Source organism: Patella vulgata, chromosome 8 (assembly GCF_932274485.2).
Source record: "Patella vulgata chromosome 8, xgPatVulg1.2, whole genome shotgun sequence".
Classification (NCBI taxonomy): Eukaryota; Metazoa; Mollusca; class Gastropoda; family Patellidae; genus Patella; species Patella vulgata.
This window is the reverse complement of record NC_065886.2, coordinates 39,783,835-39,808,606: the sequence shown is the minus strand read 5'-3', so window position 1 is coordinate 39,808,606 and position 24,772 is coordinate 39,783,835. Positions and strand designations below refer to the sequence as shown.

The 24,772-nt window shown below is 35.4% G+C and overlaps 1 protein-coding gene across 1 annotated transcript; it reads left to right on the top strand.

Annotated features, from left to right (window-relative positions):
* Positions 1-167: 167 nt before the first annotated feature.
* LOC126830036 (serine/threonine-protein phosphatase with EF-hands 2) lies at positions 168-23,323 on the top strand. Its single transcript, XM_056102888.1, has 9 exons — positions 168-252; positions 14,722-14,855; positions 15,335-15,496; positions 16,836-17,002; positions 18,445-18,481; positions 19,268-19,417; positions 20,123-20,215; positions 21,008-21,269; positions 23,310-23,323. Exons 1-9 carry the CDS (start codon positions 168-170, stop codon positions 23,321-23,323), a joined length of 1,104 nt encoding a protein of 367 aa, XP_055958863.1.
* Positions 23,324-24,772: the final 1,449 nt, after the last annotated feature.

Here is a 24,772-nt window from a genome sequence, read left to right as displayed (position 1 = left end):
GTGCAGATGAATTTGACTCAGTTGGACGCTAATTTTGAAGCCTCTCATTTCATGCTATTATTATTTCTAAAATAAATATTTTGTTAGATATTCCAGGACAGGATAAGATAATTTATTATATGATTTTTTTCCTTTATCCATTTCAGCTTCATAACTTTTTTAACAGTATGATAAATCAACTGTCGTTGGATGTTAATGGTCAACCTAAAATAGCTCGGGCTTTTGCCTCTACCCAAAGACCTCATGTAATTGGTAAGTATGACAGTCATTTTATATAATCCATTAATATAGCGGATGTAATTGGTGAGTACAGTAATCATTTTATGTAATCAGTACATAGACTAGTCATTTTATGTATCGATTAAGTAGCTTCAGCTTCTGAAATCCAAGTTGAGATATTCAGAATATTGGTTTACTTAAAAAAAAAAAAAATTATTGGGGTTTCACCACGTTGATCGTAGCAGTGTTAGATTTGACAATGTTGTTTGTTGTTTACAGAGCATATTTGAGGTTTCTATTAGATTTACTGTAGATTTGAGCTTATTTTGAGTTTCTATTATATTTATGTTACGGGGGGTCCATTCTCTAGTTGTAAAAAAAACCACACCAAGGGTTCGATTCAACGGTTTATTCAGATATAACAGAAACCCCTAGAGAGGGGTTTTGCTGGCTAGACAGACTGTCAAAGGTGAAGTACCTTTGAAGTATCCTACCTGGCAATCACTGGAACTATTGAATACTTTAATCTAACTTCTATATAAACTATATTAGAAATGAAATATCTAAAACTAGCTAATTAAACTATGACTATACAGAAATAAGTTGCAATATGGAGAACTGAAAATAGTCAACCTATTGCCTCAAACTCTATTACCTAAGTGTCCAAACATTCCCTGGATACCAAATCACCTGACCACAATATACTCAGGTTCAAAGGTTAAAACCAAGACAAGATACCAAAAGTGAGAAGAAACTCACTCTAACTTAAGATAGTGGATAGAAAGTCGATAGAAACACAGGATAGCTAAAGCTAGTGAAGTGGAACATATTATCTAACATTTAAAACTTAGTATTGGTGACTTTAAAATATTCCCCAATAAAATCACTCTCCCACATACTTCCCCCCTAATGCAAATGTTGTCCCCGACATTAACCATATTCGACATCCGATCACAATATAACCTGGCCGTCTCCAACACCAGCTAAACTAAAATACATCCGGAAACAAGGACTTGCATAAACCTGGCAACATAGTTAGTACGACCTGCAACCTATCTGGTGACAAACTCATGAAATCTGGTGGTAACAGCGATCTTGCCAGTTCAACACGCAACTGTAGGGTAGAAGGTACCGAAGATGCTGGTTGCTGTGACATGACATAATCTTCATACCGGAGCGGTTGTTTTCTTTCTCTTCCCGATCTTCTGGGCTCCAGGTCATCTGGCTGTGAATTTTCCTCTGACACTTCAGAAACAGCTGAGTCTGGTGGTTCAGGCCTGCTTCCACCATCTTGAACACTGGTGTCGATCTCAGCTTGTCCTTCGTTCCCATCGTGTACCTCAGTGGTGCTAGCCGGTTGCAAGTAGGTTGCATCCTCCACTAAGTACACCTGATCCTCATCTTCTTCACTACTGGATGACTCTTCCGGTTCTGGTATTACCTTTGGTTGTCTAGTTCTTGGTCGTGGTACTGGTCTTGTTCTAGTGTTGACATCTGGTGAAATTTCCGGTAACATACTGATGGGTAAAAGATGGTTCCTGTGTAATGTCCTTTTCCGACCATTTCCACCAATCGCTTGTAGTTCGTAAACCGGTATGTCCTTGTTTGGCTGTCTCAAAATCTTACATGGCTTATCCTCCCATTTATCTGCTAGCTTGTGTCTGCCCTCTGGAAAAACTAGGCGTTTCACTAAAACACAATCCCCTGGTTCCAACACATTTATCCTGGCTCTTAGGTTGCATTTTTTCCGCTGAAGTTCCTGCGTATCCTCCCTAAAAGCTGATGCTGTAAGATATGCGTGCTCCAGCTTTTCCTTCAGAGATCCAACATACGAGTTGTAGTTTCCTTTGGCCTCTGTACTATCCACAATTCCTAGCATAACATCAACAGCTAAGGTTGGTTTCCTTCCGAACATCAATTTGTACGGTGAATATCCTGTTGATGAATGTCTTGTACAATTGTATGCGTGGATGAGTGGAGCAACGTAAGATTTCCAGTCCGACTTCTGTTCAGGATGCAAAGTTCCGAGCATATTCAGCAAAGTCCGATTGAACCGTTCACATTGTCCGTTCCCTTGTGGATGGTATGGTGTTGTTCTAGACTTTTCGATCCCAGTCAACTGGCACAATTCCTTGATGATTTTTCCCTCGAACTGCTGGCCTTGATCACTATGTAGCCGTTGAGGGATCCCATAGTGCAGTTGTTTTTTCTGTGGTGTTCCTAACTGGCACTGCTTGGGTATATTTGGTGAAATGGTCAGTGATGACTAATATACTATCATAGCCTCCTTTCGCCTCTTCCACACACATGTAGTCCATGCAGACCAATTCCATCGGTTGACCGGTTTTGATGTTGACCAAAGGACAGGTTGATGGTAAAGCCTTCCTACGCACACACCGAGGACAGTTTCTTGAGCTAAACCTATAGTTCGATCTCTTCCCTGATGTCCTAGGTCGTCATGGACTCCGACAATCGCCAAACGTCTGTAGGCTTCAGGCAAAACCAGTTGTAAAATCTCATCTCCTGCCACCATTGTGCGCCTATACAGGGTACCAGACTTAAGAACGAAGTGTTCATAATGGCGGTACAATGCAGCTTCTTCTGGTGATCCTGTTTTTGTCCTAGCTGGTCTTCCATTCAGGATGTCATTGCGGAGTTGCCGAAGTAATGGGTCTTCACCCTGTCTCCTTTCCCACTCTCCTAGGCTAAGAATGGGAGTTGTTAAAGTCATCATGTTTGGTGATACTTGGTGTGACATGCTGACGGTTTGGATGTAGCCTTCATCAGTGTCGCTATTTCGGATTGCTTCCATCACATCTGGGCTCCCACATTTAAAGGACCTAAGTCCGTATTTCAAAATCCTCCAAAATCTTCGACATCGAAAACACGAATTATTGGTCAATTTAAATCAACATTGATGATGTAAACTTACCGGGAAAAGATGAGCTTCTGATATCCGATATTTAAGATAAAATAATTTTTTTAACATTGGTACACGAATCGTGTACCATAATGCGCTTCAGCCCCAGTTGTATTGAGAGGGACGAGGCTAGACACATTGCACCAAATCAAATGGAGTTATGTAGACTAGAATAACTGTAAATCAGTTTATATACATTCATATTACAGTATTATATGCGTTGCGACCCACTTTTGTGAATTTCTAGTTCCCAAATGTTAGCGATTTAGCTCCTTTAATATAGAATTGAGCTTATTTGGAGTTTCTATTAAATTGAATATAGAATTGAGCTTATTTGGAGTTCTATTAAATTTATTATAGAAATGAGCTTATTTGTAGTTTCTATTAAATTTGCTATAGAATTGAGATTATTTGGAGTTTCAGTTAAACTGAATATAGAATTGAGCTTATTTAGAGTTTCTATTAAATTTGATATAGAATTGAGCTTATTTGGAGTTTCTATTAAATTGGATATAAAATTGAGCTTATTTGGAGTTTCTATTAAATTGGATATAAAATTGAGCTTATTTGGAGTTTCTATTAAATTGGATATAAAATTGAGCTTATTTGGAGTTTCTATTAAATTGGATATAAAATTGAGCGAGTTTGTCCGTTGAGTTATGGATTATACCCGAGGACTTTCTTGTACTGTTGAATGCTGCTACTACTTCAGGTAAACAGCTGGACATGTCTGGTTTTAAACTCAAAATAGAAATGGCGCTTCAGGATATACAGAAGATAATTAACATGTTCAGTTTTAGAACCCCAATCTGAAGTATGGGGTTTGAAACGGAACCAGATGTGATTTGATTTAGTATTAACATAAAATTCCAGCATTGTTGAGCAAAGTGATGTCCTTAATTGAGCCCTTAGGATTTAATAAATTTACTGTGGAGCTGTAATGAAACCTACGCAGATCATGAAATGATAGATTAATGGTTATTGGATGTACCTACTCATAACTTGAAGACATTTTGGATCTAGAACTTTTCAATACAATGCATCAGCTGTGTGAAAACTTAGTTATCTAATGAAATTGTCATTCCAAAATGAGAAAATTTTCTGGCGCCTACAGTATTCCCTAGTGGGGATTGAATAGTTGTGTAATATAAATAGCGTTATTATTAATAATGTATAAAATATAATCCTGTACTCTTCGGTGTTCAGAATCTGAAATCAAATAATGACAAAATGAAATGGAATAGGGTTTAATCTCCTACTTTTCTGCTCCTATTGGGCTAATGAAGACGGGTATGCACAATGCACTCAGCTATATGGGAAATTTTGCCTGGACAGTAGTGCTACAACCTACTCTTACACTGAATTCCAACTGTCAAGGGTTCTTTTATGTGCATGTCAATGTGTACATGATAACTTGGTTTATCATCCCATCCGAGCAACTATATGTTGTCCCTTCCCAGGCCCTCCCTTCTACACCACTGAAAAGGGGTAACCACGCCGGAAATACAAGTGTACTTACTCGACCAACACCAGGATCGAACTCATGACCTCCAGGTTAGCAAGCTAACATTTTACTCACTGAGTCACCGTGGTTCCATCAAATAATGGCAGCAGACAGATTAATGTAGAGATCTCAACAAATGTAAAAGAAGCCACAATGAAACTTCCTGTCCAATAAGATACCATAAAACTGTATGTGTGTCAACACGAGTCAAAATACAATTATCAAGACAAATCGTTATTTATTAACACAATGGGAAACTCGCTTCACTAATATTGAAAGTAGCAAAACTTTTCAGAGATGACATAAAACTGTATGTGTGTCGTGTCACCGAGATTCTGAGCAAATATCTTCCATACAAATTGACTCTCAGACAAATTGTTGTCGTGGGTATCAGAGATTATTATGAAAATGGGGCCTCTCATAAACAGCTGTCTGGAGAGGTAAACTTTTCATAGATTCTTCATTAAGATCAAGGAGTTTGGTTTGTTAATTAAACATGACCACGAGAGAATATGGCTTGGATAATTGGTGACATTGTCCGAAGAACTAGGAAAGATTAATGGATATTTGGTGGTGGTATTGATCTCAGCTCGGACCATCCTAGCATTAATGTCATGATAAACATGTATATAATTTATTTATACGTTATTTATCTCTGTTTTTTACCAATCAACAAATTAATTACCTAGATGCCACCAGTGTAAATGATTCGACCGCGCAGGGGAATTGATGTATTACATGACATAGCAGGGGGTAATTTGATAAAGGTCGTAGACTTTTCACCATTAATCTTGTGATGCCAGCAGAAATGTGAAATTATTCACTAACATTTATCGGATAATTCCCCTTAACATTTCACGAGACGGATCAGTCCCTGATGTAATTTACATGACTGACATGTTCAGAGAGAGAGAGAGAGAAATGGGGTTTAACGTCCACTCGACACAAACTAGGTCATTTCGGGACTTATACGGTTCAATTTTATTTCATTAATTCACTTGTCCCTATGGGTCTTTAGCAGTGGGAGGAAACTGGACAACCAGGAGAAAACCCATGAGGTTGGACAGACGTCCCTACTCCTTGTCACACACTCGGCCACCCAACCCTCCTGACTCAACGGCAGACCTTATGATCTAATGCGCACATGTTAGACCATTCAACCCCTCAAAACTAGATAGGGTTTCAAATGAATGTCCCATATGCCAGAGGGGGCGGGATGGGATGTGGAGCTACTATACTGACTAACATATGGTTTAATTTTATTTCAATAATTCGCTTGCGCGTAGGGGTCTTTAGCAGTGGGAGGAAACCGGAGGACCCAGAGAAAACCCACAAGGTTGGACAGGCGACCCTACTCCTTGTCACGTACAACCGGGGATTCGAAACTACGCCAGACGACTCAATGGCAGACTTTATGATAAAGCGCGTACGCTAACCATTCAGCCATCCAACCCCCCGACATGTTAAAGAGATATTTGTAAGATATTAATACCAAGCTGGTCGTTCTTGCTATAACAGTTCAAAAATAGATAATGAAAAATGAATATATTAAAAATTTCATTCACATTACTTTATTCAGAGCAAAGTTATGAGCGTTGGAAGATGTACATGTAGCATAGAATGTTTATTATCATAACAACGGTACTGGACAATTGTTAAGTTTTGAAATCTCGCAGGCATTCTAATCCTGTCAAATCACTGCCATCCAGTGGTCTAGAGACTTGATCATTGGCTTAATGTCATGTTACTAAATGTCTAAAAAATAATTTATATAACATTTGAAGCCAAAATAAAGACCTGCAATAGACAGATTTAGCTCTTACATAATGTTTGTTTAAGATTGTTGATTTCTGTATTAAGAATTAATCTAGTTAGAAATCAACATTAAAATTTAAATAAAGTGAATATCTAAACTTACCTGAGAATAAATTTTTGTTGTCACAGCTGCTTGAAATTGACTTACATGGACATAAGATTGGAGATTTATTTATTATATTTTAGTCTTTTTAGAAATCAACTTTAAAATTTAAAGTAAATTGATAAGGTATTGATGCGCCATTTGCATTTTCGCTAAAATATCAAATTTTTCACGGCTAAATATGTACTTAGATTGATTATTTAACATTTAATTAAGAAAAACAAAATCAAAATCTCCTGGCTTGGATTTCTCTGCTAGCGATAAAAGAGTGGCATAGGGCATAGATGGATGAAATTTCAATTAAACATATCTTCGTAAATACTGAACGGAATTGAACTGTTTTGGAACTGATATTCCGATTAGAGATTCACTTTTCAAAATAATGTAGTTTGCAAGTGATTTCTCCTATTGCTCAAAATGGTGTATCAAGACTTTAAGAAAAAATGCAAACTTATTTTAAGCTCCATCTACCATAAGGAGAGAGTGGGCACATCATTGGGGAATTCCCCTTTATAGCCTGCATTTGTCCTATTAACACATTTTTGTAAGCTGATTAATATTTATCAGTCATTAACCAAAAAGTAAATTTTTGGTGGACGGGTTAAACTGCTTGGCTACTCCAGATTTTAATAATGCCCATGAACTTCAAATTCCAGGTGAAGGAGATAATAATAGAATCTTATTACTATTAGAAATATTTTGTTTTATAATACTGTAATTCATTTTAGACAGAATGTGGATATTTGAGGTTTTTTTATGCAATATTGGCCCAGGGTTTACAAATCCTTACTGACTTACAATTCATAGTAATTGTTTGCATAAAGTTTTTTTTAATACAAGTTTAAGAATTTTAAATGATAGTCTGCATACCATACATAGATTTCAGACAGATTGCATGATCACTTTTGTTGGCATACGCAAGATTCTACAGTGTGAAACAAGGACAAATAACTCTAGAAGTAATTAATAAAAATTGTTGAAATTCAACAGGAATCTTCATCTCACTTACATGAATTTGTAAAAGGATTGAAAAATAAATGTGGCCGTATAATAAGAAATTAATCACTTCTCTTAAATATTTCTGCTTCATGAATTTTATTTTCCATCCTGAACTTTTAGCTGAAAAAATGCTATTAAATTTACTTAAATATTTCTCCTTCATGAATTTTATTTTCCATCCTGAATATTTGGCTAGAAATAATTTTAATAAATTTATTGTGCTTGCAGTGAAAGGTCTCTGTCATTTTTCTGTCAGTTAACTTTATAAATCCCTATTCTCTCTTTCTCTCAGCTTTTTATTACTGCACGTCTAAATTATTATCTTCTTTAAAGTAGCTATGTCCGTAACTCAATAAAATCCAAAATCTTCGACATTAGAAACACAAATTTTTTTGCAATTTAAATCAGCATTGGTGTTGTGATCTTACCTGGAAAAGATGGGCTTCTGATATCCAATATTTAAGACAAAATAAACATTTTACCATTGGTACACGAATCGTGTACCATAATGCGTTTCAGCGCCATTTGTAACAAGGCGCTCAAAGAATGAGGCTAGACATATTCCACAAGTCATGTCAAACAGTGATATCATGTTCTTATTTGGAGAGCATGCACAATAAATAAAATCGGTGTTGACTGGAATAACCAGACGCTAGAAACTGACTTGAGACTTCTGGCGTATTTCGCCAGACATAACTGATGACAATTCACAGTAAAACGGACACGATTGAATGTAAAACAGTTTATATAAATTCATATTACATTATTATATGTGTTGCGACCCATTTGTGCCAATTTCTAGGTCCCAAATATTAGCGACTTAGCTCCTTTAACCATAAATTTGGGCGTAGTTAATCAAGCTATTGCTTCCATCTATGATTTATATTAATATCAATAATTGTGTTTTTACTCTTGATAACCGTCTTGTTGCAAGCCCATTCTCAAGTAGTGAAGTTCTTTTTGCTATCTAAGTAGGCAGAATTGAATGAACGAATGACACAAGGTTATTTGCACACATTTCAGACAATTTCCAATTTCACCGCCGCTTAATTCTCACTGAAATATACTGTGATTCATTATTTAACATTTAACTACAAAAGCAAAGCCAAAAAATCAAGGGGGTCACGATGGCTAGTGGGTAAGACGCTGGCTCGCTAGCTTGGAGGTTGGGTGTTCGATCCCTGCATTGACTGAGAAAGTTCCCCTCTTGTCAGTAATGCAGGACGCAGGGCCTGAAAAGGATAGCTGTCTAGTCATTTGGATGGGACAAAAAAAAAAACGAGGTCCTGTGTACACATTGGCGTGCACATAAAAGATCCCTTGACAGTTGAAATTTGATATAAGAGTATGCCGTAGTGCCACTGTCCAGGCAAAATTTCCCTCATAGCACACTGTATGGTGTATGCCGTCTCCAATAGCCCAGTTCAGAGCAGAACAGTAGGACGTTAAAACCCCAATTTCATTTCATTTCATGTCCAAAATTTAATGGGAGATAATCAGATTTAAAGATTTTGGGTGGCACTGGCTTGTTTATATATGCAGAGAGTATGCCAAATATTGTGACATTTTCAATTCAAACCAAATGAAATAGAACATTGAACCATATATCTTTTAGATATTCAACTTTAATGATACTGTCGAGCAGGATAAGAAAACCCCATGATAACAAAGAGCAACTTAAAGCGTCTGCTTGTATGTAACAAGTGTTTCAGACTTAATCTATCATTATCTATTGTGCTTTTGTGATACGTTTAAATAACGATATGCGTGTTAATGTCGTCATTGATAAATGCACTGATAATAAAAATGGCAGAAAATGTCTTGAGAATTATGTTAAAAGCTTGTAAAACTAGTTAACGCGCCACGTAAATCATGATTAACGATTATTTGATATTAACTAGGGAATCTGTATACCTCAAAAAATAGACGGGGGCTAAAATTCATGGCATATTATACAGATAAATCCTCCAGACGATTCCTGCTGGAATTTTTTTCCCGTCACTTCATGAATAATGGATATAAGGAAATTATTAAGAAGTGATGATAGTGGATGTTCGACTCATGACAATTATCTTGATAAAATTGAATGAATCTGAGAATAAATTCACTTAGTATTCCAAGGATTAGGGATAATTTGTTATTTTGTGGATGCATTTGGTCGTTTTTCTCTCCGATAAACGTCCATGTTAGAGTCTGTGAACGTCATTGAGGATTCAAAAATAAATTCTTCTGAAACAAACAAAAATACTTCATTACTTGTCTCAATATATCGTTGAATCGATGTATCGTGATTCATCTTTTCACGATTCGCATATTGAATCGTGAGACGCTGAATAGATATATCGTGATTCTTGTTTTTTGGGTTTTTTTGTCGCTTCAGTAAGTAACCGGTCACACTTAATCATCATGTCACACACACAAACACTCTTAAATTGTTTTGGTCCTTATTTTAATTCACCCCAATATCGTGATATAAAACAAGTTTTATTTCTTCAACAACAGCAGGACCAAAAATATCAATTATTCATTTAACCTGTTATTTTCTTGGTAAATATTGACCTGGTTATGAATTGTATCGTAGTACCTAAATCGCAATACATATCGTATCGTGACTGCAGTGGCAATACCAAATATTACTCAATAGCTTTAGTTCAATGTTAAGTTTTGAAATTTTAAACAAAATATTGTTCATGAGATTCACGTGGCTATTTATTTATCAAATGAAATGAAATGAAATGGGGTTTAACGTCCTACTGTTCTGCTCCTATACTGGCCTAGTGAAGACGGGCATATGAGGGATATTTTGCCCGGACCGCGGCTACAGCCTACTCTAATAACAAATTCCAACTGTCAAGGGAACTTTTACGTGCACTCCAATGTGTACAAGGGACCTCGGTTTTCCGTCCCATCCGAACGACTAGACAGCTATCCTGCATCACTGACAAGGGGTAATATCTATTTATCACGACCCTGAAACATTTATGAATTAAATTTCTTTGGCCAAATGCATTTAATTTAAAATTGTGATTCCAGTCGCACTGATCACTGCACGGTGGGTAATATTAAGATGTTTTAACAAAATAGCATGCTAGTTCCTTTATTCAAACTGTTGAGTCCCAACTGGAAGTTAATTAACCATTCACTGTATGTAAATTGACATCCTGGAATTGTCTTTCTGTATACAGACAACTCATTATCCAAATTTATAAAGTAGGTTCTAATAGTTCCGTTGAATTCAATCAAGTCACGATACAGTTAGATTTGGTTAATCTATTTGTTAGACTAGGAATAACCCAGTCACAATTAAACATTAACTAAGTAAAGTGGATTTATTAATTAACCTTATAGAATAATTTAAAGGAGTGATCCCAAGTATATTTATGGACAATGTGGTTGAGCAACAAGGATGCAAGGACTCCCTACTAGAATGTCTAAGATTTAAAGTCTTGGAGGTTATCGAGTCTGGATCCCATTAGTCAGGGTTAGCACCTGTAGGACTAACAAGAAAATTGCTGCATAGTTGTTTGGAAGATAAAAAAAACCTCTGAGGTCCATCTGCGTACATACTGGAATGCACATACGTGCTGTCTTGACAAAATTGTCCACATTAGCATTGCACATGTGACCCTAGAAATAAATAAACGTATATTTTTCTCAGAATTACTTAAAATGTTGTTTTCACGATACATTTAACACTGTTCCATTCTTTTGGCCGAGATAACCAGTTCCATTTCACCCAGTGATTATATATTTTCTGTTTATAAAAAAATCTAATTTCAGTTAATTAAAGTCAGCATTTGAAAGAAAGAGGATAAGTCATCACTACCTTTAGGAAGAATAATTTTCATGAAAGAAAGGCACAATATGCCCGATCCTTTCCATGTCTTAAAACTTAAAAGTCAAAAATATTTATCATTTTAATGTAAACACTGTTCGTATTTTTATAGTGAAGCACATCAAAGTAAAAAATAACCTATTATTCTTTTATACTGTTTGAATGGCATTTAGTAATTGAACACATTTAAAAATAAACACAACAGTTCTATGGATAACAATTACTGTATTTCTATTGTGTTTGATAACGACAAGAGAATCATTGTTGAAACGTAGTTTTAGTGGAAATACAGTAATTGTTATCCATAGAACTGTTGTGTTTATTTTTATTATTCTTGTATTTATCTGAGACAAAGAAAAATGGTGGTGTGAAATCAATAGAAACCTTAAACTTTAAAATGACTGTAACTGAAGTTAGAATGGATTAATTTGAATAGTTTTCGAGTAAATAAAGGTAAATCCGACTATTTATGTTCTTACAACTCTATATTTAATGATGTTGCCTTAGGTAAGCTTATATATGTTTTATAAAGTATTCAAGCCATGTGTCATTATCTAAAAGCTTTTGAGTACGACTAAGATAACTAAGTGATCTGACAAATAATGGTAAAATTCATACAACCAAACATGCAAGGATGTGCTGTGAGCAATAATTCACATACTGAGATTGTATTAAACTTGAGATTAAAGATGATTATAATGAGGGTTCTTCAACCAAGACAATTAAAGGGACATAGTGTCAAATCTTTATTATTGATTGTGGCTTGGTGCAGAGGCATGCTGGGGCTTCCGTAAGGAGGGTAGGCAGATCAAACTTAGGGCACGCTAGAATCAATTTGACATATATCTGAGCCATGACATGGTTGAGAGAGAGAAATGGGGTTTACGTCCACTTGACACAAACTAGGTCATTTTGGGACTAACGTATGGTTCAATTTTATTTCAATAATTCGATTGCGCGTAAGGGTCTTTAGCAGTGGGAGGAAAGCGGAGGACTCAGAGAAAACCCATGAGGTTGGACAAGCGACCCTACTCCTTGTCACTTAAAACCGAGGAATCGAAACCACGCCAGTTGACTCAATAACAGACCTTATGATACAACGCGAATGCGCTAACTATTCAGCCATCCAATCCACCCTTGGTTGATGGATTATGATTATGTCCTGAAGATCAGCAACAACCAAGAACTGAGCGAAATGAGAGCACATCTTCGGGAGGGAGAAGCTCATCTGGAAGGAAATCTCATCGAATTCGAGCGTTATCAACCATTTCCAGTTTCTTCTGTTACGCCTACCTGCCCAGCAAGCCTCTGGCTTGGTGTGTATGGCGCTGGTGTCTAACCAGGATGTCCACGGTTCCATCCCAGGTTTTGGCTGATAAAAATCCAATTTTTTCTTTCCAGCCTGTTTTTTCCTAACAATGATACAGGATGGAGTATCTGGCAAAGGATATCTTTTAATCATTCGAATAGAATGTAAAATCATGGCCCTGGGGATGAATAGGCCATAGTCTGGCTAGCACTGTTAGAGCAAAACTTCCCTCATAACACACACTCTAAATATTGTGTATGACCATCTTCATTAGCCTGGGTGATGCACGTAATTAACATGTGCTCAACTATCCAAGGGACATGACAGCGTTACATTCATTCTAAGATTCTTACTTTAAGATGAAAATATGGATTGAGAAAGTATAACCAATGCTCGAGCAGCACAAAACAAATTCATCCCTCTTGTTAGTATTTTAAGAGTTTGACCACCCCCCTAAGCAAGGCTTAATTTGTTGAAGCTTATTTGTGTTTGTAAGATCCCAAGACCGTTGCCAGTGATCATGTACATAATCACTTAAAATCGCATTAAAGTATTAGAAATTTAGAAATGGGAAGATATCAAGCAGACTTCTTGATCATATATAGATATCCATATGACTTGGGAGCCTGCAAAGGTCAGTGTCCTTCCCGAAAAATATCTATTAATAATGGGTGATAACATTGTTGAGTGTGTATTACCTTTAACCAGGACAAAGAATCAGAAAAAAACAAAACATGCTTCAATTTTCAAACGATGCCGCATAATATCTGTGTGGAGAGCTGTTTATTGAGTGTGTCAATTGATGAATGACGCTCAGAGAAGAGTTGTATGTCTCTTTAGAAAATTATAAAAATCATTAGAAATTTGATAACCAGATGAAACTGTAACAAACAAGGAAATTAAAAGTTAGATGTCTCTTAAATAACAGACTGTATCTTTAAGAGTATTTACTCAACAATTATTGTAAATTAATACAAGTTTGATACATTTTACAGTATTTCCACAACAGAGTATGAAATCGATTGAATTTGTGTTGTTTAGCGATTGGGATAAGGAAATAGTTGTTGAATTTATTTTCTGTTTTGAAAGAGCTAGTTATTATTTTCTATGTAACCTATATGAGAGAGAGAGAGAGAGAGAGAGAGAGAGAGAGATCTGTCCCCACAATAAATATTGTTAAGGTGAAAAATAAAACATTGTCAGAAAAATGCAAATGCCAATCAGTGGGTATAAAAAAATTCCCTGTGAATAAGCTATTTTGTGACATTAATTTTTTTTTATGGTTTTCTGGTGTAGTGCCACTAATGATCTGGTCTGAATGTCTATCACACACCATTGTTATGTTGATTGATTGATATTAGCTTCTGTCTTTTCTGGGGTTTTTTCGAATAAAATTCCATGTTGTTGGGATTTTTTGGTTTTTTAGCAATGAATATTGTATTTAACCGAATTACTTTCATTTAACTGTCTGGATTGCTCTCTGAAAATACTTTTTTGCCTTTATTTGGTTAAATCTATAAGTGGAAAATGCAGGGATGTGGTGAGGCCAGTGAGAGCATTAATAGCTTGAATAGGCTCTCAACCAAGTGGCACAATTATTAGGGGTGTTCTCTCGCCCTCCTGCAAAAGAGAAAATTACAGACAGACTTGTGAATAAATTATGTACCCCACCCCAGACCCACTTTAAATGTGTTGCATAAAAAAAACAAGTTGTGCAGGAATTGCGTAAAAAAAAAGGAGAGGAGTGGTGCATGAGTGGGGTAAAAAAACAAACAAGTGGTGCATGAGTTGCCTAAAAAAAACAAAAAGTGGTGCATGAGTTGCCTAAAAAAACAACAAGTGGTATGAGTGGCATAAAAAAAAACAACAAGTTGTATGAGTGGCATAAAAACAAACAAACAAGTAGTGCATGAGTATCTGTTCTTGCAACCTCACCGTCACCACGCCATGGGAAAATGACTATGAGCTGTTTGCTGGGCTGAGATGTTAAGCCATGTTATTTTTTTTTGTTTTGTAGCGAAGGAGACATCAGATGTAATCGGGAGTTTAGATGATATACGTATAGAAAGCACGTATACGGGACCACACCTGACATTACCTGTAACTCATGCCCAGGTTAAAACATTAATACAAGCATTTAAAGCTAAACAGGTAAGTTAGCAATGAAATAAAATGAAATAGGGTTCAATGTCCTACTGATCTGCTCTGACTGGGCTAATGAAGACAGACATATGCCATGCATTGTGCTATGAGGGAAATTTTTTCCCAGGCAGCAGCACTACAGCCTACTTTTATATCAAATTCCAACTGTCACAGAACCTCTAGGTTACTCACTGAGTCACTGTTTCTAGCATTACATCCAGTGGCAGACCTAAAGAGTTGGGCCCTTCGCAAGCACCATCGTAATCTATCTCAGTAATCACTAATATCTTCTTCAATGGGGTCTCCTTTTTGTCCAAATGTACAACTCACAAGAGGAAACCAGACTGTAAAATCCTGAAGAACTTTCTCAGTGAACCCGGGACCTCTTGGTTAGTCTGCCAGCATAATACTGAGCTAATTTGACTCCCAGATATGACATGAACATTTGTTTTAATTCATAAGATTTATATTTTTACTTTCAATTTTAGAGACTACATGTACGGTATTTACTGGAACTACTAAACGCAGCTCGTAAATTGTTACAGCAACAGAAAAATATCAACTATGCTTCCACATCAATATCCAAGCAGATTACAGTCTGTGGTGATCTACACGGAAAACTTGAGGATTTATACATGATCTTCCATAAGGTTAGTTTCTATTCATACATGATCTTTTATAAGGTTAGTTTCTATTCATACATGATCTTCTATAAGGTTAGTTTCTATTGATACATGATCTTCCGTAAGGTTAGTTTCTATTGATACATGATCTTCTGTAAGGTTAGTTTCTATTCATACATGATCTTCTATAAAGTTAGTTTCTATTCATACATGATCTTTTATAAGGTTAGTTTCTATTCATACATGATCTTCTATAAGGTTAGTTTCTATTCATACATGATCTTCCGTAAGGTTAGTTTCTATTCATACATGATCTTTTTATAAGGTTAGTTTCTATTCATACATGATCTTCTTTAAGGTTAGTTTCTATTGATACATGATCTTCTGTAAGGTTAGTTTCTATTCATACATGATCTTCTATAAAGTTAGTTTCTATTCATATATGATCTCCCATAAGTTTAGTTTCTATTGATACATGATCTTCCATAAGGTTAGTTTCTATTCATACGTCATCTTTTATAAGGTTAGTTTCTATTCATACATGATCTTCTATAAGGTTAGTTTCTATTTATACATGATCTTCCATAAGTTTAGTTTCTATTGATACATGATCTTCTGTAAGGTTAGTTTCTATTCATACATGATCTTCTATAAGGTTAGTTTCTATTCATACCTGATCTCCCATAAGTTTAGTTTCTATTGATACATGATCTTCCGTAAGGTTAGTTTCTATTGATACATGATCTCCCATAAGGTTAGTTTCTGTTGATACATGATCTTCCATAAGGTTAGTTTCTATTCATACATGTTCTTCCATAAGGTTATTCAGGGGCGGATCCAGGAATTTTGAAAAGGGGGGGTGCTGCAAAATGAAGGCATTGACCATTGACCGCGGAGACGGGGCACGCTGCTGAGGGGGGGGGGGGGGTCCCCAAGAAAATTATCCGTCATTTCCTTGCATCTGTAGCCATTCCAAGAGCTATTTCCCAGACTGGTGTGTTTGAGTCGATGGTTTGAGTCATTTGGGATCCCTACAACGGGTTGGGAACGGACATATTTGAGTCTGAGAAAAGGCACTTTCAGCAGTAAAAAAAGGGCACTGTCGAAAATTAGGGGGGGGGGGGGCGCGCCCCTCGTGCCCCCCATTGAATCTTCTATTATGTTAGTTTCTAATGATTTATACATAATCTTACATAAGGTTAGACTCTAATTATACATGCTGAATGTTGTGCATCTTATTCTGAATGATATTGAATCATTTTGGGACTGATATTGCTTTTAAAGATTCAACTTCTTTAATAGTCCTCAATCAATATACACAGTTGCTTTCATTTATGAATACAAAAATTAATATATTTATTTGTAGAATGGTCTTCCATCAGTTGACAATCCGTTTGTTTTTAATGGTGATTTTGTGGACCGTGGACCATCGTCTATCGAGGTTGCTACAATATTACTAGCCTGTTTTCTTGCCTCACCTAATGAAGTCTTCTTAAACCGTGGTAACCACGAAGATCATGTTATGAACTTGAGGTAAATATTGATATTTTCATATTACTTTTCAAATGCCAGATCAGCAACAGATTCTTTATGTACAGATCAGCAATACACTCTTTATGTACAGATCAGCAATTCTAGTTCTGTATAGATCACAATACATTCTTTATGTACAGATCAGCAATTCTAGTTCTGTATAGATCACAATACATTCTTTATGTACAGATCTGCTATACACTCTTTATGTACAGATCAGCAATACCCACTTTATGTTCAGATCACAATACATTCTTTATATTAGATCACAATACATTCTTTATGTACAGATCAGCAATACACTCTTAGTTGCAGTTTACAATACACTCTTTATGTACAGATCAGAAATACTCATTTTATGTTCAGATCGCAATACATTGTTTATATTAGATCACAATACATTCTTTATGTACAAATCAGCAATACACTCTTTATGTCCAGATCAGCAATATACTTTTTATGTACAGATCAGAAATACAATGTTTATGTTTAGGTAAGCAATACACACTTTATGTATAAATCACAACATACATACTGTTCATTATAGAAAACAGCACTTAAAATCTATATAACTTGGTTTACAATTTATAACCATTTGATATATATATATGGATATAAAATCTTAAAAAATCATCAAATTCAAGTACAAAATCTGTATAATGACCAATAACTGTTATTTTATCATGATTTAATTAAACATGCATTATGCAAGAGCAGAATCTGCTTATTACAAGTCTTTCTTTAGGCCTGAAATGTTATCTAAATTATCAATTAGACATTAATTAACTTATCCAGTCCAGACCATAATAAACTCTCGATGTCAAGGCTAGCCTTTGATGTTGGCTGGATTAGATTCCTATATGCCGCTAACGGCCACTGATAATTAAATCAGAAAAAGTGGATAATCAAGACTATGCTGTTTATATTAATGATTTTAGTAATGATGACCGAGACTATGCAAACATTTCACCCGCTTCTTTCTCGGCTCATAGTAGATCAATTTGACTGAAATTTTCAGCAAATTACCTTTACACTATCTAGTTTTTTAACTATTATAGCGAGAACTGCCATCGCTTTATCTTATCTCCCATAATGTATCTTTAAGGTTTTTATTATCATGGTTTATGTATCATTTTAAAGTTTATATTATCAAGTTTTATTATTTTAAAGTTTTTATTATCATGTTTTATTTAATAATTTAAAGTTTTTATTATCATGTTTTATTTATTATTCTAAAGTTTTTATTATCATGTTTTATTTATTATTCTAAAGTTTTTATTATAATGTTTTATTTATTATTCTAAAGTTTTTATTATAATGTTTTATTTAATAATTTAAAGTTTTTATTATCATGTTTTATTTATTATTCTAAAGTTTTTATTATCATGTTTTATTTATTATTCTAAAGTTTTTATTATAATGTTTTATTTATTATTTAAAAGGTATGGTTTTATCAAAGAAATCATCAAAAAATACAAGGTAGGCCTATAGTTTCATTAAATTTATCATTTTACAAGTGGGTAATTCATTTTAAGAGGGAAAACTGTAAAAGTGAGAGACATAGACTAACTGGTGAAAGCAGACATTTTATTGATAATCTAGCATGCCTAGTGTGCGAAATGTTTCAAATCAGTGTAATGTCAGCAACAGCACATATATCTATACTAGCTGTTATGGATGCCTGTTGGGTGAGAGACAATATTATTTTTATGTGGATGGCATTTAGTAATTGAACTATCACTAGAAATACACAGGACACAAATATATCAAATACAATTACTGTTTATTATTGAGGGATGTTTCGGCTAGACTTCTTTTATTTTTATGATTGTACCATTTGCATGATGGAGGCGAGACAAGCCCAGTTGAAGCTTTGCTTAGTAATAGGGGGGAAGGGGGGGGGGGGGTGCGGCTAAGAGGGAAATGGTGTTTAACATCCACTTGACACAAACTAGGTCATTTTGAGACTAACATGTGGTTCAATTTTATTTCATTAATTCGCTTGCGCGTAGAGGTTTTTAGCATTGGGAGGAAACCAGAGAACTTTCCCCATACACACATAAACATTAGTTGTATAGGCCTACCGATAGAATTTATGGCCTTTAGAGATCCTTCAATACAATACCATGAAAATTTAGGGCTATTCAATCAAGAGGAACTGCTAACTAATTTTCCAATTTTTTAAAACATCCAATAATTGTTAATCAATTTTTTTTTCTTATCATATACCCTGGTAATATGATATATAATTTCTGTATTATTCAGAATAATGCTGTAAAGGTGACAAATGCCTTTAGTGAAGTATTTAGTTGGTTACCGTTAGCAACAGTTATAGATGATAAGGTATTGGTAGTGCATGGTGGGATATCCGACCATGTTAGTATGAAATCACTGGCACGATTAGACAGACATAAGGTAGGTAACTCTGTTCAGCGGATGGGACATATTTGAATTTCTCCTAAATCTGAGACATTGGTCCCGTTGAACAATGCAGATGTAAGGTTAAACCATATTGAACTGTAGGTACATAACTTTATGTAAGCATTGAATTGAATTAAAACTGAAAGATGAGAGTAATTTTGCCTACTTTTCATCAAATTCCAACTGTCAAGGGATTCTTTATGTGCACACGACCCATGCAATAACCATGCTGAAAATATCTTATAAGCCAGTGCTTTACTGAGCCACTGTGTCTCCTAGAACTTGCTGTAATAGTTTAAAAATAGATAATGTAATAATATATTGAAAATTTCATTCAAATTACTTTATTCTGAGCGAAGTTATCACTGTTTGTAGTTTTGACAAGATATGTGCACTAATTGTTAATTATCATAACTTCGGTTCTGGTCTTTCGAGACTTAGGCTGGCTTCTCTATTTTTAAATTAAATCATTAAATGGTCGAACCATTCTAATCTACTTAAAATCAGAGCCATTCGATGGACTAGAGAGATGATTATGGTCTTGTCATGTTAATAAATGTCTAATTAATAATTTATATAACATTTAAGGCCTAAAGAAAGACCTACAATAGGCAGATTTAGCTCTTGAATAATAATATATCTTTAACATCTGGTGAAAAACTCAAGAATTGATGATGATGTATTTTGATTGTTTTCCAGTATATATCAGTTTTACGACCACCAACTATAACAGATGTTGGAGGACTGGATAGTATGTCTATGGAATTACAAAGACTGGAAGAGTGGAAACAGGTAATTAGTATAAAATAGACCTTCAATGAGTTATGTATCACGAGGTGGGGTGGATGGGATGGCCTTGTTTTCTAGAGTGTCATGCTTCAAGCTCCAGTTAGCTGGACAGATGGATGAACAGGGTGAGGAAAATACATGAGGCTTCCAATCAATAGAAAACAAAAACCAATTTACAGACGGTTTGATGGGATCAATCGAGTCAAAATGATACATCAGATAAGTCGATATGCAATAATGAATAAAATACAATATAAAAAAAATCAATTGTTTTTCCCAACATTTCATCAGTAAAAATATTAACTTCTTCAGTATTTAATTCTTCTTTCCTGAAAAAGTTAGTAATTTTATTGATGCAAGGTTGGATAAAACAATGTGTTTTTATTCATGTTGTATTCTATTAATTATTTTAATAAGATGGGGGTGTATAAAATGAACTGAAATGTAGGTTTAGTGTCCTCCTACTGTTCTGCACCGACTCAGCTAATAAAGACGTGCATAGGCCATAGTGTGTGCTATGAGATAAATTTTGCCTGGACAGTGCCAAGGTTTTTTTTATGTGCACACCAATGTGTACAAATGACCATGGTTTTTGTTCCTATCCGAACGACTATATATTGTCCCTTGTTGGCCCTCTCCCTGCACCACTGACAAGGGTGAACTACGCCAGAAAATCTTGATGAACTTTCTCTGGCAACAATGGGATCGAACACTGAACCGGCAGGTGAGCTCCGCAGCTCCAAGGTGTATAATAAAGAAATGTTGATGAGACCTATATATGTTTATTTTTTTTAGGTATTAGACTTATTATGGAGTGATCCCAAATCACATATGGGATGTAATCCAAATACGTTTCGTGGAGGAGGATGCTATTTTGGTCCAGATGTCACTGAGAGTTTCCTAGAAGAACATAAATTCCAACTTTTAATACGTTCCCATGAATGTAAACCCGAGGGGTTTGAATACAATCATGATGGAAAGGTAACTATGACTCAGTATTTTATTAAAGTAACAATGCACCATATACATTTTTTGCTAAATTATCAAATTTCTCTCGGCTTAATCCATGCTAATAATAGCAAGTGCAGGGGGACTGCATCACACATAATTTACACAAAAACAAATCTACGGACAAGACACAATATGCAGAAATCACAAACAGACGAACATATCAAATTAAGTGAATGGATCCAGTGGCTAGCAGTAAGCATCAACTGCGCTGTACAGTCCTGTTGTACTCAGATTATTATTTAACATATAATTAAGAAAACAAAATAAGAAATACCAACGCAAGATAACCTCTCGGTATTGAAATAGGCCTTTCATTTCTGTTCATCCACAACAAAATAGCTGCAGGCTTATAAAATATAGAGCAGTACATAACTTTGTAAATACTTAACAGAATTAAACCATTTTTGGACCGATATTCCTACTCATCTTTCACAATATTGTACAGGGAATTACTACTGCGCTAAAATGATGCTGTGAGACTTTAATATTAAAACTATACAAGCAAAAGACATAATTGATGGGGATCCTTATAACGACACAGCTTTTACTGCAACAATGTCAGGCAGAATTTATCTGGTTACATGTTACCAATTTAGACAAAAAAACTTATTTGCTTTGAGGAGAGTGTCATAACCAAATTTTATACATTTGTTTGGTGCCTTTCTGAATGATTACAAGTACTTTTCCGTTTTAGTAGGAAATCAATGATCTGTTCAAATTGTTTTTTCCCTCCAGGTTTTAACGATATTTTCAGCGTCTAATTATTATGATATCGGCAGTAATAAGGGAGCATATATAAAATTATCTGGACCAGATTTACAGATACATATCGTACAGTTTCTAGCGAACGAATGTAGTGGAGTCCGTAAATTAACCTTCACACAAAGGTCAGTATGATGGTTTCATGACTTCAGTAACTATATTCCTAATATCCTTCACTGAATCATTTAGGGTTTACATGTAAGAATACAAGGTGGGATGCTGGACTCGAGGCCGAATTTAGTCGCATCAAAGATCCGATTTGCGATGTAACGTGAAATATTTATTGTGACTAGACTCGTGACTTAAAAGAGCTAAGGACTCAAGTCGCTATGAGCTGCTGACTCATAAACAAGCGACCTGAACAGGACTTGGGCTTTGCAAAGACATAGCACTCGACTACAGTTGGAGACTAGGGACACCACTCAGACCCGTGACTTGTGACTCAACTCAAGACTTGGGGTCCTGTGACTTCTTCCCACCCCACGTAAGAATGCAGATGATCGTACGTTAGTCATCTGTGGTGGAATATATTTGATTCGAGATCTATTTGATTCGAGATCTATCGTGAAATATTTACATCTCACATGTGTTCTATTCCACTTACATCTTGGCCATCCAACGGTCTGGAGAGCTGATTATAAATTTATCGTGTTAATAAATGTCAAATTAATAGTTTAGATAACATTTAAAGCCTAAAGAAAGACCTGCAATAGACAGATTTAGCTCTTACATTTTTGTCCCCCGCTTTTCGAAAATAGTTGATATTCAGTTTGATTGCTCGATACTTTTGAAAAAAGAAATGTGCGATTAATTAAGTGTCATCTATTTATTTTGGTCTTTTGGCGGAGGACATCAGCCTCACTTTTGGCTTGTTTCAGTCTGGTTCTCCAGTGCCAATATTACCTCTTCTTTTCTCTCAATCATCTTTTTAAATTGAAGAAGTAGAAGAACCTTTCTGGACTGTTAATATACATGTACTATGCGATATATTTGTGCAATTCATTTTTTTAAACTATTATAGCAAGAATGGTCAACTCTTTATCGAAATTTTATATGAAACTATTATAGCAAGAATAGCCAACTCGTTATCGAAATTTTACATAAATCTATTATAGCAAGAACGGCCAACTCATTTGCCTTAATTTTACATGAAACTATTATAGCAAGAATGGCCAACTCTTTATCTAAATTTTACATAGAACTATTACATAGAACAACTCATTTATCTAAATTTTACATAATGCATCTTTACAAGACAGAACATATATGTAGGCTACTAGGAAATATATTTGAGTAGTGTTAGTAATTTTCTATCTATTAATAGGATCAGCTGTTTAGAGGCTTCCGCCATGCAAGATTTACGAGAAAAAATATTGGCGTTAAAATCTGATCTTTTGGAGGAGTTTAAGAAACATGATACCGAAGAAAAGGGTAAGATTATTTATTTTGTCAGTTATGAAGATTCTGGCATGATTTTAGAATATCTCCATGTTTGCCTTCTTCTATTACTAACATCAGCAAATTTCCCATAGAGCACACTGTATGACTACTTATGCCCATCTTCATTAGCCAGGTCTTATTTTGAATTCCAACTGTCAAGGGTTCTTTTATGTGCACAAGGGACCTTGGTTTTCTGTCCAATCCGAACAACTAGACACTGTCCTTGTCAGGCCATCTGTCCTGCATCACTGACAAGAAGAAGCAACACTGGGAATAAAATTAAATTGTTTTGGCCTCATGAATTTTCATTCCTTCCTTGACAGGAACAATAACGATAGGTGATTGGTGTTCTGCTATGGAAACAGTAATGGATGTGGATGTTCCGTGGAGAATGCTGCGATCTAAACTAGTTAAACTAAACTCTGACAAACAGGTTATTTACGATACAACATTTGAACAGTTACAGATTTTACACAGATATAGTGAGGTAAGCTGTTTCTGGTATGGATTTATTGAGGGACCATGGTGACTCGGTGAGTAAAGCGCTGGCACACTAACCAGGAAGTCCCAAGTTTGACACATTACAATATAACTGTATTTATTGTGAATTAAGTCTATATAACTGTATTTATTGTGAATTAAGTCTAAATTCTTTGAAATTCTAGTTTTATAGTATTTATAGTATGTAAATTGACTGACAAGTAAGTTCTCCAGACTGGCAAATGTGACTAATGGCAGCCCTGGTCTGGTCCCCAAAATATGACTGGAATGGGAGCCCTGGTCTGGTCTCTACTCCCCAAAATATGACTGAAATGGGAGCCCTGGTCTGGTCCCTACTCTCCAAAATATGACTGTAATAGGAGCCCTGGCCTGGTTCCCAAATATGACTGAAAGGGAAGCCCTGGCCTGGTCCTTGAATATGACTTAAAGGGGAGTCCTGGTCTGGTCCCTGAATATGATTGAATTGGTAGCCTTGGTCTGGTCCCTAGTCCCAAGATATGAATGAAAAGTCTGAGACCGCTATGTTCAATAATTTTATCTTTCATTAATCACACGAAGATGGTCATTTTTTTTTTTTTTTCAGAATGGTGATTCAGTAATGGAGTTGTTATATCGTTATAAAGACAGTTTAGAGACCATATTTAGAATATTTGACAAGGACAACTCTGGTTATATATCGATGACCGAGTTCCAGGAAGCATGCAGCATATTAATACGCCACACAAGCGTTAGTTTATTGCCAGGACAAATAAAGGATGTGGCCAAGAGTTTGGACTTGAACAAAGATGGTCAGATTGATTTTAACGAATTCCTGGAAGCATTTCGAATTGTGGATCAAAGGGGTTT

Coding starts and splice junctions, on each gene's coding strand:
- LOC126830036 (XM_056102888.1), top strand. CDS start 168: ATGATAAATCAACTGTCGTTGGATGTTAATGGTCAACCTAAAATAGCT. Junction 15,497..16,835: donor TATACATGATCTTCCATAAG/GTTAGTTTCTAT, acceptor ATTTATTTGTAG/AATGGTCTTCCATCAGTTGA. Junction 20,216..21,007: donor GACTGGAAGAGTGGAAACAG/GTAATTAGTATA, acceptor TATTTTTTTTAG/GTATTAGACTTATTATGGAG.